Source organism: Aspergillus versicolor (assembly GCF_001890125.1).
Source record: "Aspergillus versicolor CBS 583.65 unplaced genomic scaffold ASPVEscaffold_14, whole genome shotgun sequence".
Classification (NCBI taxonomy): domain Eukaryota; kingdom Fungi; phylum Ascomycota; class Eurotiomycetes; order Eurotiales; family Aspergillaceae; genus Aspergillus; species Aspergillus versicolor.
Window position 1 is genome coordinate 390,426 of NW_024467537.1, and position 15,021 is coordinate 405,446.

The 15,021-nt window shown below is 50.1% G+C and overlaps 3 protein-coding genes across 3 annotated transcripts; 1 reads left to right on the forward strand and 2 right to left on the reverse strand.

Moving 5' to 3' along the window:
* Positions 1 to 914: 914 nt before the first annotated feature.
* Positions 915 to 2,704, forward strand: ASPVEDRAFT_57134 (uncharacterized protein; the record flags this gene model as incomplete). The annotated part of the gene is made up of 8 exons (XM_040815303.1): positions 915 to 1,416; positions 1,463 to 1,586; positions 1,635 to 1,656; positions 1,702 to 1,925; positions 1,976 to 2,007; positions 2,053 to 2,336; positions 2,387 to 2,532; positions 2,581 to 2,704. The coding sequence occupies 8 exons, from the start codon at positions 915 to 917 to the stop codon at positions 2,702 to 2,704; spliced, it is 1,458 nt and encodes a 485-aa protein (XP_040673665.1).
* An 843-nt stretch (positions 2,705 to 3,547) lies between these two features.
* ASPVEDRAFT_34082 (uncharacterized protein) lies at positions 3,548 to 3,988 on the reverse strand (the record flags this gene model as incomplete). Its single annotated transcript, XM_040810818.1, has 1 exon — positions 3,548 to 3,988. The coding sequence occupies one exon, from the start codon at positions 3,986 to 3,988 to the stop codon at positions 3,548 to 3,550; it is 441 nt and encodes a 146-aa protein (XP_040673666.1).
* Positions 3,989 to 5,501: 1,513 nt separating this feature from the next.
* On the reverse strand, positions 5,502 to 13,536 carry ASPVEDRAFT_89138 (type I polyketide synthase; the record flags this gene model as incomplete). Its single annotated transcript, XM_040818531.1, has 16 exons — positions 5,502 to 6,377; positions 6,435 to 6,912; positions 6,965 to 7,302; positions 7,354 to 7,428; positions 7,483 to 7,764; positions 7,814 to 8,680; positions 8,749 to 8,774; positions 8,830 to 8,926; positions 8,975 to 9,458; positions 9,537 to 11,124; positions 11,175 to 11,624; positions 11,675 to 12,113; positions 12,167 to 12,279; positions 12,336 to 12,459; positions 12,510 to 13,023; positions 13,073 to 13,536. 16 exons carry the CDS (start codon positions 13,534 to 13,536, stop codon positions 5,502 to 5,504), a joined length of 7,215 nt encoding a protein of 2,404 aa, XP_040673667.1.
* Positions 13,537 to 15,021: the final 1,485 nt, after the last annotated feature.

Here is a 15,021-nt window from a genome sequence, read left to right on the forward strand (position 1 = left end):
CCTGTAATGCATGCTACATGCTGTATTGCTAGCTTTTTGTCAACTTTCCACTTGAATGGGATTACATTAGGCGACAGCATAGCTATGCTTGCCCTAGAATTATTTCATTCTGAATTTGAATTCCCACCTTCAACAATATTAAGTATCTCAAGATAGGCCATGGCTTGTTCCTGGCTACTACTTATCGATATCATCAACTTAAATAATCTTAGCACCAGAGGTTACTTACCAGAGCCAACATTGGTTGTGTCTGGGCCTCTTGTAGGTTCTGAGGGTTTACCAGCCTGGTTGGGACTTGAGCAGCTGGAGGGTCCGAGGCAGTTTCTAAATTTTACTGATTCCTAAAGCCAGGCCGAACATCTAGGACTGTCATTAAGACATAATCATGCGCCGTCCTAGCCAGACAATGGCTAAACGTACTGGAAATAGAATTCAACTGAGGGCTCCGCTGTTGACTCCATGGCCCTCTGCGTGGTGGGCGGGTGTGGTCCGGTCTGGCCATTACGGGCCACAGAATCAACAATAAACCGTCCACGAATTTCCAACAGAAAAACGCCGAGAAAAAAGACTCCACTTTCCCCGCGTTCTCAGACGATGATATGCCAAGATTCCCCAGCTCGACTCTCATATCTCCAAACCGGCGCGGACTTCTAGCGGAGGCCCAGGCCAGCCAAGAGTCCCGCAGCAGTAGTCCAAAGCAACTCCTCTTGCCATGCCTTATTATAGCCAATCTTGTCCTCAGCTCGGCCCTCGGAGGTTCCCCGTCTTCCCATCCAGAATGTACTTGGCGTGTTCAGCCATTCCGAGGTCGACCTGCTAGCAATATAAGTCGTACTCGGCGCAGTCATGTTCCACTTTCCCACACTCTATCACCGCTATTGACTTATCTTCCCAGAGCAGAGACACAAGGAAATATGCCTGGCACTAAGACCCCGATCGAAGATGAGAAACAAAGCCTCGATCATCTCGAGACGCTGAAACAAGATGATGAAGCCGCTGAACGATTCAGCGGCAAGGATGCATCCTCCATCAAGCGCCAGATCGACTTCCGGCTCATCCCCTGTCTGGGTCTTATGTACTTCGTGTCCCTCATGGATCGAAAAAACGTGGCAAATGCAGCCATAGCCGGAATGAGGACAGACCTCGACATGCTGGGGGGATACCGGTACAGCCTGATGACACTCGTTTTCTTCATTACCTATGTTATTCTCCAGCCTCCAATGACTCTTCTATGCCGCAAGATTGGCCCTCGCAACTTTCTTCCTGGCATCTGTTTGCTATGGGGCTGCGTTATTATTGGTTTCGGATTCAGCGACAAGTGGACGACGCTGGTGGCCTTGAGACTTATCCTGGGAATTTTCGAGGCCGGGTACTTTCCAGGCTGTGTTTATCTGTTGTCGACTTGGTATACTCGGTGTAAGATGCCCTCCATTGTCATTTTTGCTTTATTAATATACAGCAGTCGAGGTTGCGCGGCGATACTCGGTCTTTTATCTCATTGGCAGTTTCGGGTCTGCATGTTCAGGAATCCTTGCCTATGGCTTGATGCAAATGGAGGGTGTCGAGGGCATTCGTGGTTGGCGATGGTAAGATATACGAAGCCACTGTTATTGCCAATTGAACTAACAGTGCAGGATTTTCATTATGGAGGGCGTTGTAAGTGTCAGCCATTCAACATTTGTCAAAGTTAATTGTTCATAGATAACCTGCGCAATCGCCATGTTCGCGTATATCTTCATGATCCGCTTTCCAGACGAAGAACGAGATAGTCCGTCCCCCCGTTTCTTGAAGCCGCAGGAATGTCAATTTATCATCGACCGGTTGGAGCAGGACAGAGGAGATGTAGAAGTTGAAGAATTCAGGCTAGTGAAGTACCTCAAGCCGGCTCTGGATCTCGAGGTCTGGGGGTTTGCCTTTATTTTCTTGTCAGTGCAGCTATTCTTACAGCTATTCGACTGGCCTGACTGATTCTCAGCTGCTCCACGACCGTCTCGTACGCATTCGCATGTGAGTACCTTCATTGGTAACAGAGGTACAGAGCTAACTCAACAGACTTTCTCCCCATCATCCTACGGGAAAACCTGAATTTCAGCCTGGCGGCGTCTCAGTGCCTAATTGCGCCGCCTTATGCATTCGCCGCAATTCTGATGTATGCTACCTCCTGGGTGGGAGACCGCTATCGGGTCCGGGGCATTATTATCGTGGTGAACAGTCTGATTGGGCTGATTGGCCTGTGTATTATGGCCTTTCATGCGGACGCTGCGGTCAAATACTTTGGTGTGTTTCTGGCGGTTGCTGGGGTAAACGCCAATATGCCGGCTATCATGACATATCAGGTGAAGACATACGTATCCAATATGGACTTAACCTCAGCTGACTTGGTTAGGCAAACAATATCCGCGGCCAGTGGAAGCGGGCGTTTTGTTCTGCGACGTTGACGGGCATGGGCGGCATTGGTGGAATCGCAGGCAGTCTTGTCTTCAGAGCCCAAGACAAGCCAGAATACTTGCCCGGCATGGTGGCAACGATCGTGTAGGTTGTCTTTCATAAGTCTGTTCCTAAATGCTAACACTCCCCCAGTGCCAGTGGTCTCGTGGTCATTATCGTCGGTCTTCTCTCGGTGTACTTCAAGATTTCAAACAGGAAAGCCGACAAAGGGGAAAAGGTTATCAACGATGACCCGGACTTCAGGTATACTATATAATGTTGCAACAGGAGCAGTGGCTTCCCTAGGTAGTGCGATAGCTGGTGGGGAGCGAATATAGCTTAGTCTATCTATGAAGAACAGAGGAAGAAATTGCGTCACGACTGGGAGCTAATATTCCATTGAGAGTTTATTACTAGTTGCATGGAAATGGGAGAAGCCATGGAGAATGCAGAAGTATCTCGTCATATCGGCGGCTCGATCTAGATCTATTGACAAGGTCCCTGCCACCTAGTACCATGGCGGCGTGCAATGTTGTTGTGTTTCGATTGGAATTGCCACTGCTATTGCCGTTTTGTGATGTCTGTATCTCAAAGATACAACTTGGTTCCGTAGCTATAGCTGCCTCGGTCAAGAAGTATCCAGTCTTCTTGGATACGAATTGGTAGGTATCCTCGTTGAGTTGCTTAGCGGTGTAAATCTGTTCCTCGGCTCCGGTGACGCAGTTAGTGTCTGGTTTATCGCCACAATTGATATAGGCACTACGGCTGCTCTGATCGCAACATCGCCTTCAGCGCCCTTCGCGGTGAACATGCAGAGGCAAGGGATGCCTTCAGGCTCTTGCATCTCCATATATCTCCTTGCATTACCGCTCCTCAGCGTGAAGAATCCCCTTAGATCCAGAAAATATGAAATATATAGTATCTTGGTGACACGGCGTCAAAACTCGAGATAGTTTCCATACATATAGATACAACAACTTGATTCCATAACTGTAGATAGAGCTAAACCGGACATGATGCCAGCTTCCCCCCCCAATACCCGTCCTTATACCAAATGCAATCCCTTATCACCGGAATTCAATTAGCTGGTAACGTCCAATAGTGGGATCTTCGCTTACCATTAAATGGGAGTCAGAATAAATTCTTGCTCGGGGCTGGGGCTCCATTCAGCAAGTTGCAGGCCCTTGTCGACGGCGTGCAAGAAGTATCCAGTCTTCTTTGATACAAGTTCATAGTCACCATCGATGCTTTGCTCGACGGTATAAATCTCTTCGTCGTCCCCGGAAACGCAGTGAGTACCTGGCTCAACGCCACAGTCGATATAACCACCACTGAGGTTTTGGATCACAAAGTCGCGCTCGCCGCCTTTTTTGGTAAAGAACCATGTCTGGTAAGGGTTGTTGCTCTTCTCAGAGAACTCGAGCTCTTCGTTCTGGCCTACGTCGGTCAGGACTTTATTGCTTTGTAGAGCCGCCGATCCGATCGAATAAGTTCCGTCTTTGAGGGCCAGAGCGGACTGGCAAAGGGCCACAAGGGCTCCGATGGCAAGGGTGATCTTCATATTGAAGGATAAGGTGGAATATGGGGTGAGAACGTGAATGTCGAAGCGGCCAAGTGCTGAGGATTCGTCCGCTCTATATGTTTCTGTGGGTAGTTCGTCAGGTATTTGAGCAGCTCATGATCATTATACCGGGGGGTCTGGGACATTCATAGGCAAGGGATGACTTGGATCCCCTTGCATCACATTCCTCAGCGCGAACATCCCCTTGCTCAGTCACTCTCAATTTAGGGCACTTCCGCCAAGAGGATACTTTGTCGGCACGAACAATGGATTCATCGCAGTATCCCACAAAATTGCGTGATCGAGACATCACACGACGATTACTATCTTACAAGTCAAATAATTCTTTTTTTCGTGGCTGAAGATGAATGCATGGGATTCAGATACGGCGAGAGCGAAGGAAGAAATGGATGCCGCGAAGGAAATTCCCGGGACCGTTGCCCACAGCAATTCGATCATCGTACAGGAAAGAGTCCGCACTTCGCAGGCATGCAGGCGTGTAACACGAGATTGTCCGATCGTTCACTGCTTTCGTCCCCTCTCACTGCCTGATTTTGATGAATATGCAGGACCACATTTCTGTTGCTGTATATTCGTCCGGGTGACATGCAGTCATCATCTAATGGTTGGATATGAGAGAGTATGAGTTGACTGGGATTCCTCCAGCCGGCATCTAGGCTAGCAACGGGATATCTGCAGTGCAGGTATAACCGGTAAGCAAGCCATGACAATTATAAACAATGCTACAATTACCTCAAGAGCCAATAGCAGCGACAGGAACTACGGGCAAAATTGAAGAGCATTCAATGATATTTTAGATATGCTTGACGGAGGACTGCAATAACAGCTGATCTATATATCACGCAAAAGGGAAGCCTACCGATGCTCCTTTGAGATGCCTAGATACAATTACAGTAAAGCCTAGCTATAGCGAACTAAATGAGACCGGCAGGTATTCTTACTATAGTACAAACCTCGCAATATATGTTGGGTATAAATATCTGTATCTCGACTAGACTTAAGATATTGAACCAAACTTATATATATATAATGCATCTTCCTACTTACTTATACGATATACTATCTTTACTTCTAGCTCTACCAGTATTCTTAAAAGTATTATTATCTAATATACTGTCTTTACTATTAACTAGTGTACTAGTATATAGCTATATCTTTAACCTTATTACTTAGTCCTAAGTTTTCTAGTTCTTATTCTATATATCTGGTATTAATATTATTAAAGTCCTAACTACTCCTACAATTAGTAGCTGTATTTATATATCTTAAGCTACTATATAGTATAATAATATTACACAGACTACTCGTTAGTTATATATAATATAGATATAACTTACTCTATCTACCACGCGGTTATTATAAAGAGAGAATATTATAATATTATAGACCTTGGAAAATTTTTGATTGTAGTAACGACTGTTAGTTGTTTGAGGGAGGAAATCGATATTTCAGTCGCGAATTCTATATGTTGCAGTGCACCAGCCAGTCACACCTATTCAACAATATATCTGGCTTGCACAGCAGCAAGAATCAGGTCCCCCAATCCCCCAATAGTCTCCGCTCTCGTAATATCAATCAGAGATAGCTCCAAACCCCCGTAGCGGCGGCACCAATTCCGAATCTCAAGTGTCATGAGAGAGTCAATCTGCATGGCAGCTATCTGCTTGGGGTCCTGCCCCCGAGCAAACATCGAGTGCTCCTGCAGGGTATCGATGAAATCGAGCATCGCCTTTTCCCTCCAAGACACGTCCTTGATGAGGTTTGGATCTTTCATAAGGTCCTGGATTATGTGTTGGAGGGTTGGTGCCTGCTTGAGCGGATCACCCGAGGTCTGGTATTTCAGGTCCAGATCGAGATACTTGCGAAACCGAGCATCGGGGCCCCAGAGGGGCCGGACGGAGGGGTCGGCAATGCTCTTCGTGGAACTCATGCCAACAGTGAGAGTGTTTGGTGCGTGTAGCGACCTGGGTGCTGGCTTGGAGTCTGCACAGAAGATGGCAACCTCGAAGGCATCGAGAACTTCTCGTTCGCTCAAGAGTCGCACCGACGCAGAGGCCGCGTGGTCCCGAAACCTGGTGTTATGGGTCGCCAAGTATCCCACATCATTGACGCACCCCAGATTGACGGCAGAGGCGGGCAGGCCCTGCTGGAGCCGGTATTGAGCAAACGAGGACACAAAAGTATTCGCCGCCGAGTAGTTGGCCTGCCCTGCGTTCCCCATGACTCCGGCGATGGAACCACAAACGACGAAGAAGTGCAGGCTGGCGTCTCTGCCCGCTAACGCATGATGCATGTTCCACGTTCCATCTACCTTGGCCGCGAGTACTGCTTTCCAGGTGTCGTGGTTCATTTCTGTGATAAGATTATCCTGCACTTTGTCAGTACATCTCTTGCCCTTGGGCCATTGCAGTTCAGGTTTACTTACCCGGAGTAGCATCGACAGCTGGAGCACGCCGCCGATCGGGTGGGAACAGGCTTGCATGGCAGCTTCCACGTCCTTCAGCACCGATGCATCACCCGAAAACATGACTGCCGTACAGCCTTGGAGCTCGAGCTCGCGCCGAAATGACTGGTCCTGCTCTGTAGTACCAGCTGACCGGGACAATAAGAGGAAGTGCCGGGCCCCTCGCCCTACCATCCAGGTCACGATCGCCCGACCAACACCACCGAGGCCACCGACGAGGAAATAGGTTAGTGTAGGTGAAAACCGCGAGTTGAGTCTCGAGGGGGCAACTAGGCTCCGTTCAGATACCTCGGGTGTCCGCACAGCCATTTTGCCGAGATGAAGTCCCAGCTGGAGGGCGTGAAATGCCTCTGCTGTTTCGCTGCTGGAGAAGACCTTTAAGGGGCGAATGGGACGGATTTTCCCTTCATTATACAGGCCCAAGACTTGGCGGACAAGCCTATTCCAATGTTAGACAACTCCCAATACGTGGATCTGTCGTGGCAACATACCCCGTGCGAAATCCTGGCCTCTCCAGAAGCCGGACGAGGTCTACCCCGAAAAACGCACGATTGCACCCAAATAGGTCCATGGCTAGGGCGCCATGCTCCAAAAAGTCACGCTTTCCAATTTCAATCATCTTTCCAAACTCGGCAACGCATTGCCACGATGCATGGAGGAGCTCCCCTGCGAGAGAATTTAGCACAATATCTACGCCGCTGCCCTGTGTCTCTTGCATCAGCCCGCGGACGAAGGAGGTGTCTCGGGAGCTGAAAATATTGCTTCGTGGAATTCCACACGCGTCCATCAAATACTGCGCCTTTTTCTCACTTCCGACGGTTGCATAAATCTGAGAGGGTTACTTGGCAGGCCGCACAATAGAACAATCACGGCGACTTACCTTGGCCCCGACCATCTGGCAGATCTGTATTGCGGCAAGGCCGACTCCTCCACAGGCTGCATGGATAAGGACGGACTGTGCATGCATATCAGTAATAGCGCATGTGGTACGAGCTATTGGAACACACACCTGCCCTTTTTCCAACCTCCCAACGTCCATGAGGCAATGTATTGCTGTCCCAAAGACAACAGGCATACTCGCGGCGTCTTCCAAAGAGAGAGACGACGGCATAGGGGCGCACCGACTTGCCGGTAAGACTCTGCGCGTGCAGAACAAACCGAGTTCCAATATTATCACGCGGTCCCCGAGCTTGAAGTGCCCAACGTTGGAGCCAGCTCGTCTGACAATGCCTGTGGCCTCGGCACCTAGCTCATCCTCTTTTCCCATTATTCCCAACGCGACCATGAGATCCTGTGCAGTTAGTGTAGACCAGTCCATCGGAGGCGTGTCTGTAACTTACGCGAAAATTGAGCCCGACGCACTGGATCTCAACGTCAAGATCATCCTCTCCTAGTGGATCAAGCTCGGACTCGCCCCAGAATAACGAGTGTAGTGACCCGTAGGAGCCAATGCCCAAGCGTATGGGTGAATTATTGTTTGGAACGTGTAGTAGCCTGTCGGTAAGAGAGCTCCACCTCGTCCGCGGGATATGAATGTACCCATCACAGAGTGCAAATTCATAGTCTACATCAATTAATCTGTTTTTGTGTACTGAGCCGAAGACCTTCAGCGATACCGCTATCAATGCTTTGGCCGAAGGCGCGTCAAAGTTGTCGACTTGCAACGTCGCAAAGGGGATCTCCTGCTCCTGGCGTGTCGTTCGCGAGACGCCCATGACAAGCGCAAAGTCTGGATTGTCACAGTTCAGTTCGACGGATTTGGTAACCCACATTATCTGAGGTTTGAGAAGTACAAGCTGCTGAAACCTGATCCAGTTCTGTTCGCTTATGTTGGAAAAGAACGGGCCTTGCAGGTCAAGGAGTGATATAACCCGCTGGCCGTGTGGGATATCGTCCTCCAACGTGCATTTCTCCACCTCGTAAGCAAGCTGGGTCAATTGCTTCTTGATCTCATAGAACCATATATTGTAATCCCCTTCGCTCGGACAGAGAAGATAGATCTTCCCGCCGTGTATGCGGCTTTCGGATTGCACGCGTGAAACGAAAGTTCGATACAGATGACACCTTGAATTGCCGTCATAACTGCTTGCCTCGATACCATCAAAGCCAGCATGCCGAAGTTCCTTGTCCCATGTTTCGATTGGGATAATCCTGTCGTCACCTTCTTCCAGGTCGGTTGTTTCGAGAGGTGGGTTCTTTGATGGGTCCTGGTGCCGAGTTAGTAAATCAGTCAGTTCTATTACTTGGTTGATTACGCGTGTGGGTAGCTGCTGACTAGGATATGTTTTATACTGGGTATACCTAAAGGTTGTCAATAAAATTTGGTTCAATAGGAAGCTAGGGAATAAACGCTTACTGGGGCAATATTCACGATGGAGAAGTCGTCCGCCAGCGGCGAGAAGCTTCCTAATGTTCTTTAACGCTGCTCCAGGCGTCGACGTCTGAGCTGCCAACTAGGGAGCTGTCAGAATGATCAATGGATAGGAGAACACGCCACTTACGTCGGACACGATGATTAAATCATAACCGCCCTCCTCGAGTTCCTGCGCTGACGGCTCCTTATCGACATCAAACGACTTGAAATCAACCCGATTATATTCTTGGAGTCGTTCTTTGACGGCGTCGTCGGTGTCGAACTTATCCGTCCACGTGTATCTTGAGTAGAGATTGTTTTCGCCGGAGGCCAGATTCTGCAACACAAAAGAAGCCAAGGACCCCTTTTGCCCCCCAATTTCGAAGATGCGGAGACTGGGGTTGCTGTGTCCAAGAAGGGAGAGCCAGTGTTCTAGGCTGCTCAGTGAAGGGGCCCAGTCGTCTAGCTTGCGTAGTGCATTGCCCCTTGCCATAGATATCGAGGCGCACGGTGACTCCTCAAAAGCAGTCGTGAATTCGTGTACTGTTAGCTCGGCAACTTCCACGATAAAGCCTAATCCCTTAGCTTTAAGCTTCTCGCCTAAGATATTCCACTGCTGCTCTAAACTCTCGCTGCATAGCTGAGCCCGTGCTTCCTCTTTTTTAGCGGATAAAACACCTCGCGCGTCTAGAAGCTTTCTTTGTGACTACAGCCATGCTTTGTAGCGGTGCAACGTATGCGAAAGTGTCACCACGTTGGACAGGTTGCGATGGAGAAGCATCACGGAAATTCCGAGGGCCTTGAAGAGTAGTTCCATGGTGTCTTCAGAGTCCTGTGACAGGGGCAACTGAAGATGACTAGGCAACAAGTCCAGATCTGGCCGCCACTCTTCGTGAGACGAAAGGGGGATCTTTGAGGGCTCGCTTCCTTTTTCTATATCTAATGGGGCCAGAGTAACCCCACGCATTGCGAGCACAGGACTATCCCCCGACACCAACTCAACACTGCTTCGTCCCGAACTCCCCACGAGGGTGGTCCCGAACGCCCTGGCTCTCATTACGTCCTTACTTTGGCCAAGGCAGACCTCTTCGATGTACATTGGAATGTAGAGCTTTGTTAACAGCAGAGACCTTCCCTGAGTGGCTGCAACGCTGAGCAGCTGCAAGCATTTGTCGATTGAAGTAGGGTGAAGAGCATTAGTTATACCTGTTTGGACGGCCTGTCCACGAATCGTGGCACTTGCTTCAGAGCGAACAGGAGATGCGGTGATACTCTCGAGGCCCTGAAAGTGTGGGCCGTACTGCAGCCCCAGGTTTGCCAGCATTGTATACCAAATCGGTGAGGAGACAGCCCTTTCAAGAGACGGCGGTTCCAGGACAACTCTTTCCAAATCCTCGGCGCTTGCCAAAGCCTTTCCAGTCGCATGTTTGGTCCACCCGCGCCCGCCATGAGATGATATGGAAAACTCGTACCACTTCGAATCAATGCGATCGCTAATCCGCACCGGCCTCATTGAAGTAACTACTTCTATCACAGTGTCATCGCTACTGGGCAGAACAAGCGGGGCCTTGACGTGCAGATTGCGAATCGTGCATTCTTGCGTGTCAGACAGCTGCCGCAGTGCTTCGTTGGCCATGGCGATATATCCCGCACAGGGGAATATACGTTCCCCGAGGACCTTATGATCAGCAAGCCACGGAACGTTCCTCACGCTGAGCAGGTTTCGCCATCCGGGGTCGAAGTCACTGGTCTCCGGCATCCGAGCGCCCAGGAGCTCATGAACGGCATGCTTGCGAAATCTCCAATTGTAGCTGATGCGGCTCTCTTTCCAGTTGTTATTTTGTCGATCCCAAGGATAGGCTGGCAGATCTGTCCGGAGCTTTCCAGATCGATATATATTTGCAAAGTTGACAGGGACTCCTTGACAGAATATCTCGCCCACTCCTTTCATGACCGAATGGGCCTCGCTGGCTTGTTTAACAACTGTTGGCACGTAATAGGTGTTTTCTACCGAGTGAGCTGCAAAGATCTGACGCAGTGACCCGGAGAGGGTAGAATGGGGTCCGATTTCCAAGAAAATAAGCGGCCGTTCCTTGTGCTGGTCAATGAGATTCTGAACTGCAGGCGAGAACAAAACGGGTGATTCCAGATTCGATCTCCAGTAATCGGCGTCCAAGTGCGCAGGGTTGAACACCACTTTTCCTGTGACCGTCGAGTATAGTGGTAGCATGGAGTCGCTGCACGTAACGTGGGGGGATATGGCTGGCTCAAAGGCTGCAGCAGCTTCTCCCATATCAGCTGTCTTCAGATTAGCGCCGTCACGCACGTAGATCCGGGAATAAACGTACGAGAGTGGTACGCAATTTCCACCGCTAGATACCGCGTGAACGTTTCTGGGTTTGCTTCGAGAATGCGGTTAACGACCGTCGTTAGTCTAGACTTCTCTCCTGAGATGTTGACGCTCTCAGGACTGTTCTCGCACGCGATGACTACACCATCAATCAAGAAGTCCGTGACATCGTCCTTGCCCAGACCAATGACAGCCATCGCTCCGCTGGACGGCGAGATCTGCGCACAGCATCCGCGCAAATATGCGATGGTGATGGCGGTCTCCATCGAAATTGCCTTCGCCGCGTAAGCAGCCACGACCTCACCACTGGAATAACCGATTACGGCAGCGGGATTGATATTCCAGCTGGCCAGCAGATCCACTAGAGCGATCTGAAGCGCCGCGCATAGGGTTTGGGAGTATTCCGTCCTGTTGACAAGGGAAGTACTCTCAGATTTCGAAAGCTCCGCTACATTTCGACCATCAGTTATCCGCCGTCAATCTAGGGAGACTGGATACCTTGAATGCTCCACGCTGGTGGAGTTTCGAGCCCTTGCAAGACTTCGTCCATTACATGGATAGCATGCTGAAAGGTTGCAAAATTGTCCATCAACTCTCTTCCCATACCTGCCCACTGCGCCCCCTGTCCAGTGAATGTAAATACCACCGAGGGCTCTGTGTTGGCGGCCGAGCCCCCGAGGTAGGGTCCGGATGCATCCCCTTTGGTGTCGCAGAGAAAGTAACCGCGGTGTGACAAATGGTCACGTCGAGTTGCAAGTGTGTAAGCCAGGTCATGGACAACATGGGGCCTAGCCACGAGATAAGCCTCAATCTGAGCCAGGCGTGACTTCAGCGCCGCTGGGCCCTGGGCGGACACAACAATGATGCGACAGCTGCGAGGAACGTTGACCTCTGTTCGGCACAGTTTCTGGGGTTCTGGGTGTGCATCAAGGATGATCTGTTTAGTATTGTATGAGCCAGTGCATAGAGACAGAGTTGGGTGGGATTAACATGGGCATTGCTTCCTCCAATTCCGAATCCATTAACGCTCACTCGTTCACTGCGGCCAGCAGGCCAGGAAGTGGGCTTCGTAGGGACGCAAAGGCCACCTTTCTCGAACGGAACTAAACAACTGGAATTAGAAATGAATAGCAATACCGGGACATGGAGGCACACATACTAGCCTTATTAGGGTTCTTGAAATGCATGTTCGGTGGGATTATGCGATGCTTCAGGGCCAACACAGCTTTGATTATTGCTGTTAACCCCGACGCCCCTTCACCATGGCCAACATTCGACTTTACCTGCGCATGGTCATTAGCCCAAGGTCCCAGGAAAACATGGTAATACATACAGAACCAATATGCACACCCTTCCCACCAAAGGCCCGAGCGATGGCTGTTGTCTCCACTTGATCGCCAACTTTAGTTCCAGTCCCATGGCATTCCACAAAGGCAGTCTGAGAGATATCATGAATCCCCGCCCTTGAATATGCATTGCGTATCAGTCGCTCTTGGCTGTCAATATCTGGTGCAAAGATCCTGACAGACTTGCCGTCATAGTTGACAGATGTACCACGAATAATCGCATGGACAGTATCGCCTTCTGCCAATGCCAATTCGAGCGGCTTGATCAGGATAGCATTTACAGCCTCTCCACGCCCATAGCCGTCTGCACTCGAATCAAAGGCTTTGCAGTACCCATCTGGAGATAGAACCATATTCTCAGACATTGTCACACTCATGGAAGGTGTTAACAGCATATTGGTGCCTGCTACAATCGCTGACTCGCAGCTCCCGGTGTACAAGGCCTGGCAGGCTTCATGCAGAGCCGTCAAGGACGAGGAACATGCTGTTTGAATGGTTACGCTATAATCTTAGCCCAGGGGATAATTATGGATCCCTCTAGAGGACCTACCTAGGTCCCTTCAGGTCAAATTCGTAGGAGACTCGATTTGACAGTGTATACCCCCCATTTGCAAATGCATGCACCCGCGAAACGTGTTGAGGCTCCTTCGCTGTCAGCTCATGCCAATCTTCACCAAAAACACCAACATAGCACCCGATTTTCTTTCCTTGCCACTTGGTTTGTCCAGCATTCTCCATACATTCCCAGGCAACCTCCAGCAGCTGCATCTGTTGAGGATCCAGGTCGCCGTCTGCGGACCCTGGCATGGGCGGGAAAAAGGTCCTGTCGGAGCCCTGCATATACTCATCATCGAGGAAGTATCCACGTCGAGTGCGCACTGACTGGGGTTTAGAAGGGTGGTAAAAGGCGTCAATATTGTACCGCGAACTGGGCACTTCGGACGAACAGTCGCGCTGGCTCATGAGAAGGTCCCAGAATTCCTCAGACGTCCGGACTTTGCCGGGCAGTCTCATTGCCATTCCAACAATGGCAACTGGTGGAACATGCAGCGCTGGGCCACCACATCTTTGCCTGTCGGAGCACATCTCCCGCGCGGCCTGACAGGTGCTATTCATTTCCTTCGTCGAGATTAGCTGCGGGGCTTTGTTCAATGAGAATGAGAAGCAAACCATTGAACCAATGCATGCTCTATGTTCCTGACAATTGCACTTGTCAACCATGATGGCAGCAATCTAATGAGGTGTTTGTGATATTGAGATTAGAGGCACAGAATCAGATCCAAGAACGCTCCAATATTATCAATTCTGGTTCAATGATTATATTGTCAGGCAACATGCGACTCTGGGGATCTCCAGATCTGTAAGGTGCAGGCCTATCCCTAGCAGAATTTGTGTGACACTGCGCTTGGTCTGTTGACCTGGATCAAGCCACCTATCCATCCAAGGAATGTATACCACGAACGTATCGTATAGCACCTGGCAGTCGTTCTACTAGCTGGCGAGTGATGGGTACCACAGGAGATTCCTCAGGCCCCTACATACCATATCTCAATGATGTAGCATTTCTCTTGTGCTACACCATTCTACACAGAATGTATTTCCTAACTAACACCAGCCAAAGTGCTCCGACACTCGAGTTCCAGCATCGAATATTTAAAGGCTCTGCTTTCCACGCATTTCGTCGATTCTGGTCATCACGTATTCTCCTGCTTATCCTGCAATAAGTTATCTATAAAAACAAAAATGCACTTCAGCAAACAAATTGTGCTCCTCATCGTGAGCGCCCTCGGGGCAGCTCCACTGGTCTCTGCAGCAGCGAATGTCGCGCAGGCGATCAACAATATGAACGCCATGAACGCCAGAATAACAGCGGCCAAAGCCTCCCTTGACAACTACCAGGGAGGCGTCCTAGCGGCCCGGGAAGTCGGGAAGTCAATTTCGGATGCGGAGCTCTCGGCTCGCACTGCCCGCAAGCATCTCGAAGAGGACGACAGTTTCACACCTGAAGAGGCCTCTAGCTACTTTGAAAACTATGAGCAAATGGCTCCGGTCCTTCTGGATGCTATCGGGTCGGCCAAGGACAAAGTACGCGCCCCCCCCTCTCTCTCGGGCAAGCGCTTCTCGCTAATGGAGTGTCCTCGTAGGCTCCCTTATTCAAAAAGTCCGGGCTTGGTTCCAAAGCCCGCATCCATCTAGGTAACTTGCACAATGAGAAAAGGCTGTTCGAGGACGCCGCAAGGGCTAAGCTGCCCGAGGAGGTTATGGGCAAGGTGCAGCCTTCTGCAGACAAGATCAGCGCGGCATTTGACGATGCCGATAAAGCCTTCCAGTCATAGTCGCCTTTATTATGCTGGACTGGGTAAATCCAAGTTTGCCTGAGTCCGATTGAAAGGAAATAGCAGGGTTCAGTTTGTCTGTGGCTGCTGCAGGGGGTCAAGTTTAACGCAAGGCTCATTTTATCGATGTCAACTTCATGACAGCACGCAAATTGTATGCGAT